Raw genomic sequence first — 20,357 nt, forward strand, 5'->3', positions numbered from 1 at the left:
GTGGGGGTGAGAAAAGGAAGAAGGGACAAAATAAGTATGTTTTCAAATTAAAACAAATAGCTTAATTAACTAACAAATTAACCCAGATCAAGAGACAGTACCTTTCTCTTCTCTGGTGAGCTGTGGTTGCTCTTGCAGTCTCCTCCCTCTCCCTCCTCTATGGCTAGAGGATTCGTAACGCTGTTGCCGGGGCCAGCCTTAACTGTCATCACTTCCTGAGTGCACGTCTTCCATCCCGTCAGGTCCACGCCCGCCGCACACCACAACTACACAGAGTTCGTTTACACACATCGTTCACACCACTCTCGAGCGACTAGATGTTCTTTCCCATTCGGCCATTAGATTTGAAACCAGTGTTCCTTATAGGACACATCACTGCAGTCTATACTACTCTGTAAACTGGTCATCTCTGAATACCTGCTGCAAAACCCACTGGTTGATACTTATTTCTAAAACCCTCTTTAGCCTCACTCCCCCCTATCTGAGATACCTACTGCAGCCCTCATCCTCCACATACAACACCCGGTCTGCCAGTCACATTCTGTTAAAGGTCCCCAAAGCGACTGAAACGAGCTAAAAAAAAACACTCAAACTGGACTGTTTTATCTCAATCTCTTCATTCAAAGACCCAAATCATGGACACTCTTACTGACAGTTGTGGCTGCTTCGTGTGATGTATTGTTGTCTACCTTCTTGCCCTTGTGCTGTTGTCTGTGCCCAATAATGTTTGTACCATGTTTTGTGCTGTTGTGCTGCTGCCATGTTGTGTTGCTGTCTTGGGTCACTCTTTATATAGTGTTGTGGTGTCTTTCTTGTCGTGATGTGTGTTTTGTCCTATATTTGTATTTAATTTTTTAAATCCCAGCCCCCGTCCCCACAGGAGGCCTTTTGCCTTTTGGTAGGCCGTCATTGTAAATACAAATGTGTTCTTAACTGACTTGCCTAGTTAAATAAAGGTTAAAAAAATAATTTTAAAAACATTGGAGTAAAACAACGTTTTGGTTATGATGGGCTAAGTTCTTGAAGCAGTTATAAGTAATATTCTTCAATAATCAATGGGTATATATAATTAATTAACATGACGATTGATTGAACAGCGGTACAAATAGCAGATTGTGGCTTTAACCAAGTACATATTTGTTTGTTTACCTTCCTGTTGGGGTCCTTCTCTACTAGGGGGCGACAGTAGACAGGAACAGGGACATTCTTCATGCGGTTGTCCTCCTTCTCAGTGGCCTGGGAGAAGACGGACAGACAAACCCTCCCATCACAAAACTGCTCTAAGACCTCCAACAGAAGATACTACAACTAAATTCAATCAAACCACCATTGCTATATGCATATAGCCGTATAACCACACTTTAATAATAATAATAATATATGCCATTTAGCAGACGCTTTTATCCAAAGCGACTTACAGTCATGTGTGCATACATTCTACGTATGGGTGGTCCCTTTCAACATATCTGATGTGTCAAGGGGAAGAGCTTTGAGATTGGAGGAAAGTTGATATAGCAGTGAAAGTGTCAGCAGGTTGTGGGGTGTCTGTTAACATGACTGAGGGACAGGGGCATTGTGTCAATAGATATGTCAGATTGTGTGGCATCTAGTGATGTGTGTTGGGTTAGAGGTAAGTGTTGTGTGTATTGTGGGGGCAGAGCGTTTGGGTTTTAGGTAGATGTTGTATCAGTAGGTTGAGTGGCGTCATTGACAGGATCATTGAGTCAGTTAGCTGTGTCAGACCGTGTGGTGTCTGTTGATGTGTGTCTTGGGGACAAGGCTTAGGGGCTGAAAGACGCACTCAAGCTAGACCATTTAAGAAGTTGGCCTGATGGTGCCCTCAGATGTCATTGGCCTCCCCCTTTCTTGCGGGAACAATGAAATTCCACCATACCCAACGTCATTATTTAACTTTCAATGTAGGAATGACCAAACCCTGTCTCAGGGATGGCTAACTCTGGAGATCCCTTCGGTCTCCACAGAGTTGGGTTAAATCTGCTTTTAGTTTCTTTGCACCTCATGTATGGAACAAATCTAAAGAGCTCCCTGCAACTAGATGTACTGGTGCCTCTCAGGCAGTTGAAATTGTTGATTAGGGACCTCTATGCTGAGGAATGTGAACGTTCCTCTTGAGTATGTTTTGTAATTTTGTATTATGTTGTATTTATAAATTGTGTATATACAAGTGTCGTGGAATTATTCTAATCAAAGGAGTGACTTAGATTTCCTCAAAACAATCCCACTATATTAGTAATTACTGCATTAGTAATGGAAGATGTATTAGTAATGGAACATTTAACAATCACCCAATGGTGTAGAGTTAAAAGCCCAAATAAACAGGATTCGGACTCTTTATATTCTTCCTGAGACCTTGTGATGAAGAATAGATATGTTGAAATTATACAAAAATTGTGCTCTCATGCAACAGACATCAAGATTTACATGGCGGCAGGATAACCTAGTGGTTAGAGCGTTGGACTAGTAACCGGCAGGTTGCAAGTTCAAACTCCCAAGCTGACATGGTACAAATCTGTCGTTCTGCCCCTGAACAGCCAGTTAACCCACTGTTCCTAGGCCGTCATTGAAAATAAGAATTTGTTCTTAACTGACTTGCCTAGTTAAATAAAGGTTAAAAAAAAAATATATATATATATGTCTCTAGTTCATTTACTGCTTGCTTATAAAAAAAATACTAATGTAATTTAGAATACTAAATCCTTTCCTTACATAAACTGGTGGTTGGTTCTCCCTGTTGCCGTCAGACACTAATCATGGATTGGAATGCAATGCAGTCTTTAGGTTATCACCAGGCCATCATAAATCTACTCGTCAGCGTTGAATCTCAGGCTTCTCTCTCTTCACACAGACACATGAAAGTTCTAACAATCCTATTCTGTTGCCTCTAAGAAAAACAGACAGTGTGAGTACTAATATAGGATTACATTCTAATTTAAAGAGTCATGTGATTAACATAATGTTGTGATTCTACGACACAAGGCTCCCTTGTAAGAGAGATCTAAATCTCAATGGGACTCTGGCTACAAAATAAAGGTGAAATAAAAATAGAGAACAAAAGAGGAAAGCCCCCTGTGCCTCGACACAATCTTGTCTTGGGAGCTCTATGGACAATTCCTTCGACCTCATGGCTTAGTTTTTAATTTTTTTTCTAAATTTGCTAAAATGGGGTATTGTGTGTAGATTGATGAGGAAGGATATTTTCTTTAATCCATTTTAGAATAAGGCTGTAATGTAACAACATGTGGAAAAAGTGAAGGGGTCTGAATACTTTCCGAATGCACTGTAGGTGTTGTGTCAGACTGTGGTTGGCTAATGCTAGGTTAGGGAAGGACTCTGTGGGTGTCATTTACCTGTTGTTTCTTCAGTGGGCCTTCCAGTGCACTGTCCAGCTGAGCACCAGTCTATGGGAGAAATAGAGAGACACCACCCTATATGCTGTATTTTCACTGCTAAATGGATGGCATTTTTATTTATATATCTTTTTATTTATTTGGGGGTAGATCCTCTTTAATATTGCAGATAGATTGTAGATTCCATCAATGTAATTGCATTATTTCCAATCTACTCCCGCTCCTCCTCTCTGGCGCTCATTGTCGCGAGTTTATTCATTATAACGCACATGCGCACACCTGCGCCTCATGAGACTCACCTGGACTACATCACCTTCCTGATTACCTCCACTATATATGTCACTCCCTTTGGTTCTTCCCCCAGGCGCTATTGTTTCTGTTTATACATTTCATGTCTGTGCGCTACTCGTGTTTCTTGTTTTGTTCCATGTAAGTTTATTTATTGAATTCACTCCCTTGTACATGCTTCCTGACTATTCGAGTACATGTTACAATCCCACATATATTTTTTGTAAATATGATATTTAAAAAATAAATAATCCTTTATTATTTCCCCTAAACCTACCACCCCTCCCCTAACTGGAGAAAACTAATAGACAACAAGATTTAGGCTTCTACTTCCAGCGCATTCGGAAAGTATTCAGACCCCTTCACTTTTTCCACATTTTGTTATGTTACAGCTAAAATGGTTTTTTGATTTTTGGGGGGCAAATATATAAAAAAACACAGAAACATCACATTTACATAAGTGTTCAGACACTTTACTCAGTACTTTACTGAAGCACCGTTGGCAGCGATTACAGCCTTGAGTCTTCTCGGTTGTGACGCAACAAGATAGGCACACCTGTATTTGGGCACACCTGTATTTGGGGAGTTTTTCCCATTCTATGCGGATCAGGTTGGATGCACAGCTATTATCAGGTCTTTCCAGAGGTGTTCGATCGGGTTCAATTCCGGGCTCTGGCTTGGCTACTCAAGGACATTCAGAGACTTGTTCCGAAGCCACTCCTGCTTCTCTTGGCTGTATGCTTAGAGTTTTTGTCCTTTTGCAAGGTGAACCTTCACCCCAGTCTGAGGTCCTGAGCGCTCTGGAGCAGGTTTTCATCAAGGATCTCTCTGTACTTTGCTCCGTTCATCTTTGCCTCGATCCTGACTAATCTCTCAGTCCCTGCTGCTGAAAAACATCCCCAGAGCATGATGCTGCCACCACCATATATCACCGTAGGGATGGTATTGGCCAGGTGATGATCGGTGCATAGTTTCCTCCAGTTCAATCAGTTCAACAGACCAGATAATCTTGTTTCCCATATTCTGAGAGTCCTTTAGGTGCCTTTTGGAAAACCAAGCTGGCTGTCATGTGCCTTTTACTGAGGAGTGGCTTCCGTCTGGCCACTTTACCATTTAAGGCCTGATTGGTGGAGTGCTGCAGAGATAGTTGTCCTTCTGAAAGGTTCTCCCATTTCCACAGAAGAACTCTGGAGCTCTGTCAGAGTGACCATCAGGTTCTTGGTCACCTCGTTGACCAAGGCCCTTCCTCTCCCGATTGCTCAGTTTGGCTGGGAAGCCAGCTCTAGGAAGAGTCTTGGTTGTTCCAAACATCTTCCATTTATGAATGATGGAGGCCACTGTGTTTTTGGGGACCTTCAATGCTACAGAAACGTTTTGGTACCCTTCCACAGATCTGTGCCTCAACACAATCCTGATCAATGGAAACAGGATGCATCTGAGCTCAATTTAGAGTCTCATAGCAAAGGGCCTGCATACTTATGTACAGTTGAAGTCAGAAGGTTACATACACTTAGGTTGTAGTCATTAAAACTCATTTTTCAACCACTCCACACATTCCTTGTTAATTAACAAACCATCGTTTTGGCAAGTGGTTTAGGACATCTACTTTGTGCATGACACAAGTAATTTTTCCACAAATTGTTTACAGACAGATTATTTCACTTACTTCACTGTATCACAATTCCAGTGGGTCAGAAGTTTACATACACTAAGTTGACTGTGCCTTTAAACAGCTTGGAAAATTCCAGAAAATGATGTCATGGCTTTAGAAGCTTCTGATAGGCTAATTGACATCATTTGAGTCAATTGGAGTTGTACCTGTGGATGTATTTCAAAACATACCTTCAAACTCAGTGTATCTTTGTTTGACATCATGGGAAAATCAAAAGAAATCAGCCAAGACCTTGGAAAAATAATTGTAGACCTCCACAAGTCTGGTTCATCCTTGGCAGCAATTTCCAAACGCCTGAAGGTACCATGTTCATCTGTACAAACACCATGGGACCACGCAGCCGTCTCGCTCAGGAAGGAGACACGTTCTGTCTCCTAGAGATTAGTGTACTTTGGAGCGAAAAGTGCAAATCAATCCCAGAACAACAGCAAAGGACCTTGTGAAGATGCTGGAGAAAACAGGTACAAAAGTAACTATATTCACAGTAAAAGCGAGTCCTATATCGACAAACTGAAAGGCCGCTCAGCAAGGAAGAAGCCACTGCTCCAAAACCGCCATAAAAAAGCCAGACTACGGTTTGCAACTGCACATGGGGACAAAGATCATACTTTTTGGAGAAATGTCCTCTGGTCTGATGAAACAAAAATATAACTGTTTGGCCATAATGACAATCGTTATGTTTGGAGGAAAAAGGCGGAGGCTTGCATACCGAAGAACACCATCACAACTGTGAAGCACGGGGGTGGCAGCATCATGTTGTGGGGTTGCATTGCTGCAGGAGGAACTGGTGCTTCACAAAATAGATGGCTATATGAGGAAGGAAAATTATGTGGATATATTGAAGCAACATCTCAAGACATCAGTCAGGAAGTTAAAGCTTGGTCGCAAATGGGTCTTCCAAATGGACAATGACCCCAAGCATACTTCCAAAGTTGTGGCAAAATGGCTTAAGGACAACAAAGTCAAGGTATTGGAGGGGCCATCACAAAGCCCTGACCTCAATCCTACAGAAAATTTGTGAGCAGAACTGAAAAAGCGTGTGTGAGCAAGGAGGCATACAAACCTGACTCGGTTACACCAGCTCTGTCAGGGGGAATGGGCCACAATTCACCCAATTTATTGTGGGAAGCTTGCGGAAGGCTACCCAAAAGGTTTGACCCAAGTTAAACAATTTAAAGGCAATGCTACCAAATACTAATTGAGTGTATGTAAACTTCTGACCCACTGGGAATGTGATGAAAGAAATAAAAGCTGAAATAAATCATTCTCTCTACTATTATTCTGACATTTCACATTCTTAAAATAAAGTGGTGATCCTAACTGACCTAAGACAGGGATTTTTTGTCAGGAATTGGGAAAAACTGAGTTTAAATGTATTTGGCTAAGGTGTATGTAAACTTCCATCTTCAACTGTAGATTGAGGGGAAAAAAATATTTTATCCATTTTAGAATAAGGCTGTAACATAAAATGTGGAAAAAGTGAAGGGGTCTGAATACTTTCCGAATGCACTGTATACATACTATATACATTTTACAGACCAAATGTATTTTACAAATAGTTATTTATTTGTTTTTAATCCCATCCTTCAGCTATGAGAGACGGTACCTGTTTGAAGCGCGGTGGTACGCTCCAGCCGCAGGCCTGCATAATGCCGTCATCGCGGCGCATGTGCTCTCGGACTTGCCGGTACTGTTCCCGGCGCTGCTCACGGCGAGCTGACAGTGCAGAGTCGCTAATGAGAGACGCAACACCATTACTGGCCAGTCTAGAACAGAGGGTGGAGAGAAAGAAAGAAATGCGCAGAGAGAGAGGCAGAGAGAGAAGCGAAGCGTTAGCAAGCACAGCCAGGCTGCTGCAAAGAAAGAGAGAAGCTACAGCAGCATTGTGTGTTTTTAAGCAGTTAAGCTATAGCCAGCTCAACAGCCATGAGAAAATGAATGGAAAACAAAAGAACAGGAGCGCAAAATAAGAAGCAATCACAATATGTGATCTGCACTTAACACTAATCATTAAGAACAATGCACAAAGCAGTAATATGAACGAGCAACCATACATCCTTTTGCACTTTAACATGAAAGCACATGCAAAAATGTTTGTTTTTCTGCTTATTATCATTTCACTCAAAAATATGAGGAAAAAAATGACATCACACGTACACATACTGTAGGATTACGCTTACGACAGTGCAACCCCAACCTCTCCCCTACACGTGCATAAACAACTAACTCTACAATGTTAGAGGGTGGACAAGGGAGGGATGGAGGGAGGAAGGGAAAGAGGGATGGAGAGATAAGATGGATGGATGGAGGGAGAGGGATGGGAAGGAGGGAGGGACCGAGATGGAGGACGATCAGAGAGATAGAGGGATGAAGGTATGGACGGAGACAGAGTGCGGGAAGAATGTAAATAAAAAGGTTGGTGTGTGTTTTTCTCTCACTCTTCTGGGAAAAACTCCAGGGTTCGGTTTGAGGTGGAGATCTGACACATGGTGTGGTTGCGTCTCTGGGGGAAGCCCGCAGGGGACGGGGACTTGTAGTGGATGTTGACGCTGTAGTACGGACGCTTGACTGGCGGAGGACTGGCCGAGGAACTGAACAGACGGGCGAAACTGGAAGGAGAGAAGAGAGAGGGACGTACAGTCAAAGTTTAGTAACAATTTCAATAACTGAACATTACAAAGCATACTGTACACAGCCTTAAGGTGTCCGCATGCTTCCCAGCCGAAACAGTTCGGAAGAGTTTGTGCATATATTTTGACAACATTTTGTGACGTTTTTGTTTGTTTTGGACTTCGGGAAACGGTTTTTCTAAGATCTCCTCTGCAAAAACGTCAAAATAAATGACAGATTTCTTGAGTTATCTTAGATGAATTTGGACTATTTTGAGTAGTCTCAAAATTTACAAACAGTATTATTGCTGCTTTTTTCTCGTTTTTCAAGCGAACATCTTTTAAGGGAGTAAGCGAGCACACTCATTCGGTTCCACCGAAATAGGTACTAGCAGAACTGAAGCATAATAACACCTTTATGCTACATGGCGCTGATAACAACTCACAACTGCCAGATGGTGGATTTCTTCTTCTCCTGCATCTGAGGACTCTCCCTGGATGCCCTGAGGAGACAGAGATTTAGATTTAAATTGATTTGGATCTCTTTTAGTCCTCATTTGGTCTAATCTTCCAAAAGTCCTTAAATAGAGAGAGGCATGTTTGAGCCTGGTCGCAAATCTGTCTGTCTTGCCAATTTCTATGGTCATTGTCATGCTTAACATAGGAGATAAGGCCTGACTCTCCTGATCATCTCTGTCCACCAGACGGCCTACAGCATCTCCATCAGCCTCTCCTTGTACTGGTTCCTCTCCCCTTCACCCCTTCCTCCCCCAAATCCTCTTGTCACCTGATCATCTCTGTCCACCGGACGGCCTCCTGTAGTTCCATTAGTCTCTCCTTGTACTGGTTCCTCTCCATCAGGACCCTGGCCATCTCCACCCGTGTGAAACGCCGACGCTGCGTCATGGTCACATCCCCATCCACCATCGGAGACGAGTACTGAGAAAGAAAAGGAGGAGGCGAGAAGGGAGGGGAGGAGGAGAGAAGAAGAAGAGAAAGGGAAGGATGAGAAAGGAAGAAGAGAGAAGGGGGGTAAGAGAGAGGGCACAAGTTGTATTCATACCCTTTTACACTGTCGTGCCTGCTGACCCCAAACTGTTCTTTGCTGGCTATCAGATATTTTATTTTTCACAACATTTACAAATGTCTTTTCAACTATTTAAATGACAAAATATTTTGACCCCATCACTTAAAGATAAGACTAAGGAACACATACAGTGCATTCGGAAAGTATTCAGACCCTTATTCTAAATTTGATGAAGTTATATTTTTTGTGGTCACTGACAGAGCTCCAGAGTTCCTCTGTGGAGATGAGGGAACCTTCCAGAAGGGCAACTATCTCTGCAGCACTCCGCCAATCAGGCCTTTATGGTATTGTGGCCAGATGGAAGCCAATCCTCAGTAAAAGGCAAAATGACAGCCAGCTTGGAGTTTGCCAAAATGTACTTAAAGGACTCTCAGATCATGACAAACAAGATTCCCTGGTCTGATGAAACCAAGATTGAAATCTTTGTCCTGAAGGCCAAGAGTCACGTCTGGAGGAAACCATGCACAGCTCATCACCTGGCCAATACCTTCCCTACGGTGAAGCATGGTTGTGGAAAGCATCATGCTGTGGGGATATTTTTCAACGGCAGGGACTGGGAGATTAGTCAGGATCGAGGGAAAGATGAACAGAGAAAAGTACAGTGAGATCCTTGATGAAAACCTGCTCCAGAGCGTTCAGGTAGGTAGCCTAGTGGTTAGAGCGTTGGGACAGTAACCGAAAGATTGCTAGATTGAATCCCCGAGCTGACAAGGTAAAAATCTGTCCTACTGCCCCTGAACAAGGCAGTTAACCCACCGTTTCCTGGCTGTCATTGTAAATAAGAATTTGATCTTAACTGACTAATAAAAAAATATAAAATAACAGGAAAACGGGACAATGACCCTAAACACACAGCCAAGTCAACACAGGAGTGGCTTCGGGACAAGTCTCTGAATGTCCTTGAGTGGCCCAGCCAGAGCCCGGACCTAACTCGATTGAACATTTCTGGAGAGACCTAAAAATAGCTGTGCAGTGACGCTCCCCATCCAACATGACAGAACTTGAGAAGTTCTGCAATAAGAACTCCCCAAATACAGGTCTGCTAAGCTTATAGCATCATATCCAAGAAGGCTTTAATTGCTGCCAAATATGCTTCAACAAAGTACTGAGTAAAGGATCTGAATACTTGTGTAAATGTGATATAATTATTTTCATTTTTTTTATATATTTGCAAAATATTCTGAAATCCTGTTTTTACTTTGTCATTATAGAAATAAAAACATGCCCTGTTAAGAACTCTTTTTTTTAAATGAAATGTTTTATATATATTGACTTTGACTGATCTATCCCTCTCAGCACTGCCTGGACTGCGCAAAAATGCAAATGCTTTCCGTTTGAGTTATATTAGGTTTTATTTTCATCGTTGATGAGGGGGAAAAAAACTGTTGAATCCATTTTAGAATAAGGCTGTAACATAAGTAGGGCTGTTACAGTGACCGTATTACCGCCACACTGGCGGTCACGAGTTGTGATGGCAGTCAAATTCCATGTGACAGTTTAGTCATGGTAGAATGTATGCACACATGACTGCAGTCAAATTCCATGTGACAGTTTAGTCATGGTTATTAGGCTTCTCCAAGCTCTGTTGCTGCTGATGGTAGCCTACCAAACGTACTAACTGAGCTCAGGCCTTTCCTGCAACTTTTTTCAAATCATCATCCGAGTTGCATCATGCAGCCTTAGGATGTATTAAAAATCAAAACCTATAGTCCAACATTTCTATCACAACTAAAGTTACATAAATAACTCTAAATTAAGCATACCTTTTTCTTTGTTAACCGCTCAACACAGAATAGCAGCATGTGCGTACTCCCTCAAATCGTTTGGAGAAATTATTCTGTCTATTTTATTCAGCTATGTTCAATTGTAATTCATCATACTATAAAATAATATAAATAATGCTTTGGAATTCTAAGCAAAACTTGTCTGTTAAAAATGAACTAGTGTAGCCCACAGCCATACGGCATAGCCAGATCAGGGCCTAACATAAGGAAAATGCAGAGTATGCTAGCTACTCTGTTCTTCTGAAACAGACTACATTTTCTTAATATCATGTTTCTTTAGACCTGTCTAAAATAAATAATGGATTTATTGTGATGGTGTATATTACATGTTCCAAAGGTCTGCATCAGTGACTTGTAGGCTCTGCGTGGAAAAAGGAGATGCTAAATGTGTTTATGTCAATTAACGTGAAACCGGCAGTAATTTGCCTGACAATCACTGGCTGACAAAGTGTCATGACCACCACACCCCTAAACGTAACAAAATGTGGAAAAAGTGAAGGGGTCTGAATACTTTCCGAATGCACTGTATGTGTCTTCTGTTTCCTTCTACAATGGTCAGAAACCACATAGGACCCATCAGAACAGAGTGGATAAGACCAGGCACTAAATCAGACTGGGGGAAAAAGAACAATCAAGATCATACAAAATTATAGCCTGATGATCGTCTGAACTTCCCAATACCTTTCTGATGCATTTCAGTCACTTCAAACCATACTTTCTTCAGATTTAAATACTGTCAAATGTATAATCAGACTGAGTTGTAATAGACTGTCATAACCCCAATTAAAAAAGTAAACTGACTGTTAATTACATGACTTTGTTTACATGGTGGGGTCGCAAAACATTTTTTATATCAAAATGAGGTCGTGGGCCAAAAAAGTTTGGGAACCCCTGACCTAGCCAATTTTAATTGATTAGGTATGTGAAATGCAGTTGTGAATTGCACATGATCTCAATTAGGATTGAGGGCTCCTGCAAAGGCATTTCTGTCAAACTAGCAAGAAAGCTGGAGAAAGCTGGCACAAGAATCTCAATAGTAATTTGGCAGGTGGCATTCTCCCAGGATTAACCCATATACAACAAATCTACCAATTACAACAAATTACAACAAATCTAATTCGACATTTGAAAAAAAAAACTTTTGTACTTGCCTTTATTGCACTACCAGTTGCACTTTTTCCGTCTGTAAAATTAATTATGCAATAAAAGGTGCCTTTAAGCGCAAATATTGATATATAGTGAACAAAAATATACAGTGGGGAGAACAAGTATTTGATACACTGCTGATTTTACAGGTTTTCCTACTTACAAAGCATGTAGAGGTCTGTCATTTTTTTAAATCATAGGTACACTTCAACTGTGAGACAGAATCAAAAACAAAGATCCAGAAAATCAAATTGTATGATTTTTAAGTAATTAATTAGCATGACATAAGTATTTGATACATCAGAAAAGCAGAACTTAATATTTGGTACAGAAACCTTTGTTTGCAATTAGAGATCATACGTTTCCTGTAGTTCTTGACCAGGTTTGCACACACTGCAGCAGGGATTTTGGCCCACTCCTCCATACAGACCTTCTCCAGATGCTTCAGGTTTCGGGGTTGTCGCTGGGCAATATGGACTTTCAGTTCCCTCCAAAGATTTTCTATTGGGTTCAGGTCCTGAGACTGGCTAGGCCACTCCAGGACCTTGAGATGCTTCTTACTGGAGCCACTCCTTAGTTGCCCTGGCTGTGTGTTTTGGCTCGTTGTCATGCTGGAAGACCCAGCCACGACCCATCTTCAATGCTCTTACTGAGGGAAGGAAGTTGTTGGCCAAGATCTCGCGATACATGGCCCCATCCATCCTCCCCTCAATATGGTGTAGTCGTCCTGTCCCCTTTGCAGAAAAGCATCCCCAAAGAATGATGTTTCCACCTCCACGCTTCACGGTCAGAATGGTGTTCTTGGGGTTGTACTCATCCATCTTCTTCCTCCAAACACAGCGAGTGGAGTTTAGACCAAAAAGCTCTATTTTTGTCTCATCAGACCACCTGACCTTCTCCCATTCCTCCTCTGGATCATCCAGATGGTCATTGGCAAACTTCAGACGGGCCTGGACATGCGCTGGCTTGAGCAGGGGGACCTTGCGTGCGCTGCAGGATTTTAATCCATGACGGCCAAGTGTGTTACTAATGGTTTTCTTTGAGACTGTGGTCCCAGCTCTCTTCAGGTCATTCAGGTGTGGTCCTGTCGTGTAGTTCTGGGCTGATCCCTCACCTTCCTCATGATCATTGATGCCCCACGAGGTGAGATCTTGCATGGAGCCCCAGACCGAGGGTGATTGACCGTCATCTTGAACTTCTTCCATTTTCTAATAATTGCTCCAACAGTTGTTGCCTTCTCACCAAGCTGTTTGCCTATTGTCCTGTAGCCCATCCCAACCTTGTGCAGGTCTACAATTTCATCCCTGATGTCCTCACACAGCTCTCTGGTATTGGCCATTGTGGAGAGGTTGGAGTCTGTTTGATTGAGTGTGTGGACAGGTGTCTTTTGTACAGGTAACAAGTTCAAACAGGTGCAGTTAATACAGGTAATGAGTGGAGAACAGGAGGGATTCTTAAAGAAAAACTAACAGGTCTGTGAGAGCTGGAATTCTTACTGGTTGGTAGGTGATCAAATACTTATGTCATGCAATAAAATGCTAATTAATTACTTAAAAATCATACAATGTGATTTTCTGGATTTTTGTTTCAGATTCCGTCTCTCACAGTTGAAGTGTACCTATGATAAAAATGGCAGACCTCTACATGCTTTGTAAGTAGGAAAACCTGCAAAATCAGCAGTGTATCAAATACTTGTTCTCCCCAACTGCAACATGTAAAGCTTATTTCTCTCAAGTTCTATGCAAAAAATGTGGTTATATCCCTGTTAGTTAGCATTTCTCCTTTGCCAAAATAATCCATCCAACTGACAGGTGTGGAATATCAAAAAGCTGATAAAACAGCATGATCATTACACAGGTGCACCTTGTACTGAGGACAATAAAAGGCCAATCTAAAATGTGCAGTTTTGTCACACAACACAATGCCACAGATGTCTCAAGTTTTGAGGGAGCGTGCAATTGGCATGCTGACTGCAGGAATGTCCACTAGAGCTGTTGCCAGAGGATTGAATGTTCATTTCTCTATCATAAGCTGCCTCCAAAGTTGTTTGCTGATGTCAATGCTGTGAACAGAGTGCCCCATGGTGTCAGTGGGGTTATGGTATGGGCAGGCATAAACTAAGGACAATGAACACAATTGCATTTTATCGTTTGCAATTTGAATGCAGAGATACCGTTCCGAGATCCTGAGGCCCATTGTCATGCCATTCATCCGCCGACATCACCTCGTGTTTCAGCATGACAATGCATGTCGCAAGGATCTGTACACAATTTCTGGAAGCTAAAAAGGTCCCAGTTCTTCCATGGCCTGCATACTCACCAGACGTGTCACTCATTTAGCATGTTTGGGACAGCGTGTTCCAGCTCCCGTCAATATCCAGCCACTTTGCACAGACATTAAAGAGGAGGCGAAGAACATTCCACAAGCCACAATCAACAGCCTGATCAACTCTATGCGAAGAAGATGTGTCACGCTGCATGAGGCAAATGGTGGTCACACCAGATTCTGACTGGTTTTCTGATCCACACCCCTACTTTTTTTTAAGGTATCTGTGACCAACATATGCATATCTGTATTCCCAGTCATGTGAAATCCATAGATTAGGGCCTAATGAATTTATTTCAATCGACTGATTTCCTTATATGAACTGTAACTCAGTAAAATCTTTGAAATTGTTGCATTTTGCATTTATATTTGTTCAGTATATTAACCATCATATCAAAGTAAACTTGGAGTCCCACGGTGACTCCAAGTTTGGCCCTCCCACTACGACTTGGTTAAGCATGCAGTTTGTTAGAATACAAATGAAATAAATTATGAACTTCAGAGTGGTGAAAGTCCACAGTGATGAGCTTAATGCTCCGTTCCAATAAATATCTCATCTTATTCTGGTGACATGATGATCAATGCTTGGCTGCTGTTTGACAAGTAAAAATAATCTCACTATTTTGTCCATAATGATCTCATCATGTAGTAGGCTATTCCCGAACTGTGTCTGTGAGGTATTGGCCAGACTGCATATGCCAAGACCAGAGTGGGCACATTAGCTATATAACAGAAAATGTTTCGTGACAAAACCATCAGTCGAGTTGAAAATGCGATGGAAACCCATTTATATTGTATTTTTATTCATTACATAGAAATTTAACCGCAAACATTTTTTTAAATGTGCACTAAGTCACCAAGCGCAGCCTTTTATCAGAAACAAGTCAATTTGATGGAAACAAATCTCCGATGGAAATACATTTTAGAATATTTGCATGAAAATCTGTTGTCAATTGGATGGAAACCTAGATTATGACTCTATGACTGTGATATGTGGTTGTTGTATCTAGTTACTAATGCACTAACTGTAAGTCGTTCTGGATAAGAGTGTCTGCTATATATGACTCAATGTAAATGTAAAATGTTTGTTTGTTTGACTCACATCTTCCCCTCCTTCATCCTTGGAGTCCTGAGATGCTCCCAGAGTCAGAGCCTCTGCTCTCAACCTGAGGAGGCAAAGAGTCATAAGAGTCACAAGTCACAGACACTATGCACGCACGCATACCCTCCCACAACCCCTCACCTCTTCAGCTCTTCTTCCAGTTCTTTAACCTTTATGTGCACTTTGTTCTTGGCGGTCCTAAGGGCCTCCAGTTCCTCTCTCAGCACCTCATGCTCCCCAGAGAGCTCGTCCACTTTGGCTATCAGGTCGTTCTTCACAATGTTCAGAGCATTTCTGCATGGGGAGAAATGGGAATCAATAATTGTACTGCTTTACTCAATAATCCTTAAACAGGCCTTTGGGTGCCAACCAAAAGGCATTTACACTGGAAAAGGAAAACCTGTTGTGGGGGAGAGGACTGATGGGGGTAATGGGTTGGGGTTATCTTGGATTCATTTCTTTGATTGTTTTTTTTTGTACCTGTCACCTGGCCTCAAAAGAAAACTGACAAAACTAAATTAAAAACACAATAAAAAAAACACTTTCTCTCTGTCTTATACCATCACTCTCAACACACACACTCACACAAACGCATGTTTGTGTGCTCTCTCTATTAAGAAAAACATTTTTTTTTTACTCAACCCTTGCAAAAGAACAGCCCCCGCTAGTAAATCTATCTTGTACCAAAACCATCTTTAATGTGGAGCAGCACAACAAACAAGTGTAAGTTTACAACACACACACTTACTTGGTCTCCAGAAGATGTTTGTTCTCTGTCAGCAGATTCTCCACCTCCTTGCCCATCCCTGTGACATATTAACATTAGTGTTAGCATTGATTAGCACTAACAACACTCCTTCTAGCCTGGTCCCAGATCTGTCTGAGAGCACAAACAGACCTGGGACCAGGTTCCATTCCCGCTTCTTCCGAAGTTCACTCCCACTATCTATAGCTCTATAAACACTTCATGAACTCTACAACTGTTCATTAACTATACATTTAGTTTACATTTTTTCATGAACAGATTAATCGTCTTTGAATGTGAATTCTGGGGCTATTCATGGGTTAATTCTATGCATGAACATTTGGAGGTTTTGGGGAGAATCATGGTGTTTAAGCCAACTCCCGCAAGCTGAAATGAAACCAAGAAAAGACCAAAAGATTTCCGAAAATAAATACATATACAATAATGATGTGTTTGCTGTGACATGCTCAAATAAAAGGGGAATGGATCTCTGAAATTAAGTCATTCAACTGAAGGTTTTTTTCATCCGCTTTGTGACGGAGGTGAATTTGTCTGAAGTGTATCCGTGATTCTCCTGCTAATAGGGCGTTTTCCCTTTAATTCTCTATTAAATAGCCAGGATTAGCTGCCCAAAAAGTAGGTTGTGACAGTGAGAGAGGAAGTGTTCTACCCTCAGTTTGGAAGCTCGTTGAGACCCAGTTTGTTTTGTTCAGGATCAATCAGTATTGGCTCTACTTAGGTCTATTGTTCGACTACCGATCTATGTTGGTCTCCGCTGTTTCTTCGTGGCCTTTCCATGCCGGAGATCTGTTGGCGGATTGGATTGTCTGACTGACCGATTGACTACAACTTTTTGCATTCGGTATTTCATTTGTTTTGGTGTGATGTGATGATTTATGTGTTCAGTTCAGGGCCGGCCCTCCCATTAGGCACGATTAGGCCGCCGCCTATGGCGGCATTTTGACAATTGGCTGGCACCCTCCATCACCCCTAATCGGCTACTACACCGCCCGCGGCACCCCAGCCATCAGCTCATAGTTTTGTTGCAATCCATTCCCGCTTCTTCCGAAGTTCACTCCCACTATCATTGGTAGCTATGGTGATGCGTGTGTTTATATGCGATTTTCCAATTGTGAAACATTAATAAAAATGTATCTGCCAATTAAATTATTGTATTTTTTTATGTTGGTGTGTGACGAAGACGATTAGTGACTAAAGTAATTAGTGAAAAACTATTAGGATGAGATTTTTTTTTTAAACAATGAGAAAATAGGCACAATCTTTGAACCAAAGTAATTATCTGGTGAAATGTATCAGCATGCAGCACTGTCCATCAGCTGGTGTGGAGAATGACAAGCCTACTTGGACAGGTCACTCATTCGCCGACAACGACGAGCCCCCGTTCGCTGAGCGAAGAAGGCAAACCAGAGGAGCCCAAACCATGCAATTCCACCGATGATAAAAGCTCTCTGGCTGGACAAGAACAGGTGTTCGCACCAGGCCTAGCCACACCTCCAAACAATGCCAGAGAAGACCCTACTATCTTGGACCCAGACTCAGAATCGTAGCTCCCCGTCCCGGATGACAGTGGTGCTGCTGATTAAATCCGACTCCCACACAAAAAACATAAAATATCCTGGTGAGTGGCCAAAATATAGGAATGGGATCTTTACGAGTTATGTTAAGTGCAGCCTGGGCCACATCATGATAAGGATGGGAATTTCCCAAGAGATGAGGGGCAACGAAACAGTTCGGTGACCCACGGGGAAAGAGTAAAGAGACCAATTTTTTTGCTGCAAATATTTATCACACAAGTGCAAATCTGTGCTGGTCAGGGATGGAACCAGGGACTGGAAGAATCTGTGCCACCTCATTAGCTCACACGAGAAGTCGCATGACCACCAAGATAGTTCCCAAAGGTGGAAGGAGCTGGAGATCAGACTGGTGTCCAAGCAAACTCAGATTATTTGATTTCAGGACCATGGACAGCTTCGAGAGAAGACATCGCTGACTGCAATGCAGCACCACAGCAGAGGAAAGAGGCCACTCTAGGTGGAGACAAAAATCAATAAATTGTTTAAACTGATGTTAGACAATCAAATTATTTTACCCTGCTCCAAGCGAAACAGGGCCCACCATGTATTTATGACAGCAGTTGTTTCCAAAGCTCAAATGATCTTACTCTGTTTTACAGTTCTACAGAAATATTAAAATATATGTTAAATATGTTATCAGTGTTATTTTTATTGTAATTATAACAATTATGGGGTCGTGCCATGTGTGATAACAGGTGGGATATTATTAATAAGTAACTTGTTTTCCTACTATAGGTAGCTGGTTGCATAGTGATAGCAACATTGTAACTCTCCAAAGCAGGGGTAAAATATAATTGGAGCTTATTTCTTCATCCTACAAAAACTAAGTGGTAAGCCTACCTGTTTGACAGACACAATTATCCTATTCATTGATGACGGTATAGTCAAATACTCCAACACTGTCGCATGCACTGATTAAATACCTCCATGTCTGAGAAGGGCTTGATATGTTTGATTAAAACAAAGGCTTGAATTGAGTGATGGTATCACATGCCATTTGTTAAAATGAGGGCGCAAATTAGATCTATTGTTTGCTTTATATTTTGAAATAAATACAATACATAAAACGTATCCAGATTATATCAAGATTATAACAATGCTTAACTCAGTGACGCCTTATGGTAGAAACAAGCTCTAAAATGTTCGCGAAAGACGTGACTCCGATGCATATGGGGATATATTAATTCCTGTATATGACAATCTGAAGCTAAACTTCAGCCTATAATATTTGAGGAGATAAAAAAAATACTGCTATTCTGTCCCTATTAATTGAGCTTTTATCTTTCTGAAAAGAGAAGATGTTTGTTTAAACCCAGGCAGCTTTTAGGGAAGCACGTCTGTTGTTGGGTTATACCACGGACTAGTAGCCAGCAGTTGAAGCTTACAGTTTTCTGTGTCAGTAGAGCCTCTGTCTGGGTGGAAAGGTAACTTTTGAAAGTGCCATGCTTAGATTCATGACTAAGATGTAATTATTTTTATCTCACCTAGGGCAGCAAAATGTCCCGGGCATTGGTGATTTTATCAATGTAATCAGATTGAAAATATTAGGCTATGTTATTGACATTTAACTGATTATATAGCCTACTAACCAGATGTGTTAAAAATGGTGTTTAATTTGCAGCATAGGCCTTTTAATTGGGCTGCTATTATGTTCTGTTCCTCTGATTTTTGTCTTGCCTAGGGCAGCAGAACGTCCAGGACCGGCCCTGATTCAGTTGTAGTGAAGACTACAGAGATGTGACACTTTATAGTTGTGTGGTAAAACTGTTTCTTGCAATCTGAGTGTATTAATGAGACAGCATTTATGCATCACTTTATGAAAAGACAATTGCGTGACTGAGGTCACTTGGGTTAACTGAACACATTTACTGGGCTGGACCCTTTTAGGCCCGAGGTACAGGACTTTTCTTGAGGAACCAGAGCTCATTGTTTGTTATATTTATAACGTGTGTAATATGTGTGTAATCATTTATTTTGGTAATACAACCAACACAAAAGAACACCATTGTTTTGAAGTTATTTCCAATGTTTTAAAGGTTTATGAAAAGTGTATGTCTTGACGGACAGGACGGGACTCATTCACTCTCAACCAAAAAGGAGAAATCAATATTTTCTCTGGTAGGCACAACCTACCTGGCAACCCTACAAACAATAACCTCATGTCAAAACCGTTAGAGCTTTCGCAGTGTCAAACATGAGGACGAAGCAATGAATTAAAAATCTAAATAAAAGGTGAAAAACAAATACAAAAAGAAATGGCTTGCCAGACTCAAATAACAGCCAACAGGAAACGGGTGGAAGTGACATCACAGCAGGGGAACAGGTAGGAAATGGCATCACAACATGGAACGCAGAAAAGACAAGACATCACAGACAGACACAATGACATGGAGGATGAGCAACAGCTAGAGATGCTGAATAAGGCTAAAGGAAGCCTTACCGAAAAAATAATCACGGACTGGGGGAGAGGAAGAGAAACGGGGAGAGAGAAAGGAGAGGGAGGGGGGCACACACCAGAGAGAAAGAGAGAAGGAGGGATGGGGTGAGACAAAAAAGAGAGAGAATGCTGATAAGCACTTGTTATATACAAAAGCTTCAGAGAGTAAAAAGAGAGCTTGGATCTGTCCAAGACCAGA

General features: G+C 41.6%; 1 protein-coding gene across 9 annotated transcripts in view; it reads right to left on the bottom strand.

Annotated features, from left to right (window-relative positions):
• The window catches only part of LOC124037925 (C-Jun-amino-terminal kinase-interacting protein 3-like), a 77,310-nt gene that overhangs the window by 30,098 nt on the left and 26,855 nt on the right, over positions 1-20,357 (bottom strand). For 5 of the 9 annotated variants that reach the window (XM_046353192.1, XM_046353190.1, XM_046353189.1 and 2 more), the window contains 10 exons: positions 16,130-16,187; positions 15,523-15,675; positions 15,382-15,445; positions 8,725-8,876; positions 8,384-8,440; positions 7,767-7,937; positions 6,935-7,094; positions 3,369-3,419; positions 1,150-1,236; positions 102-266 (listed from right to left, as the gene is read on the bottom strand). In XM_046353192.1, the coding sequence (XP_046209148.1) occupies positions 102-266; positions 1,150-1,236; positions 3,369-3,419; positions 6,935-7,094; positions 7,767-7,937; positions 8,384-8,440; positions 8,725-8,876; positions 15,382-15,445; positions 15,523-15,675; positions 16,130-16,187 (1,118 nt within the window). The remainder of the gene's footprint in view (positions 1-101; positions 267-1,149; positions 1,237-3,368; positions 3,420-6,934; positions 7,095-7,766; positions 7,938-8,383; positions 8,441-8,724; positions 8,877-15,381; positions 15,446-15,522; positions 15,676-16,129; positions 16,188-20,357) is intronic. The other 4 variants (XM_046353196.1, XM_046353195.1, XM_046353191.1 and 1 more) reach the window with 2 other exon arrangements.

This window comes from Oncorhynchus gorbuscha, linkage group LG06 (genome assembly GCF_021184085.1).
Source record: "Oncorhynchus gorbuscha isolate QuinsamMale2020 ecotype Even-year linkage group LG06, OgorEven_v1.0, whole genome shotgun sequence".
Classification (NCBI taxonomy): Eukaryota; Metazoa; Chordata; class Actinopteri; order Salmoniformes; family Salmonidae; genus Oncorhynchus; species Oncorhynchus gorbuscha.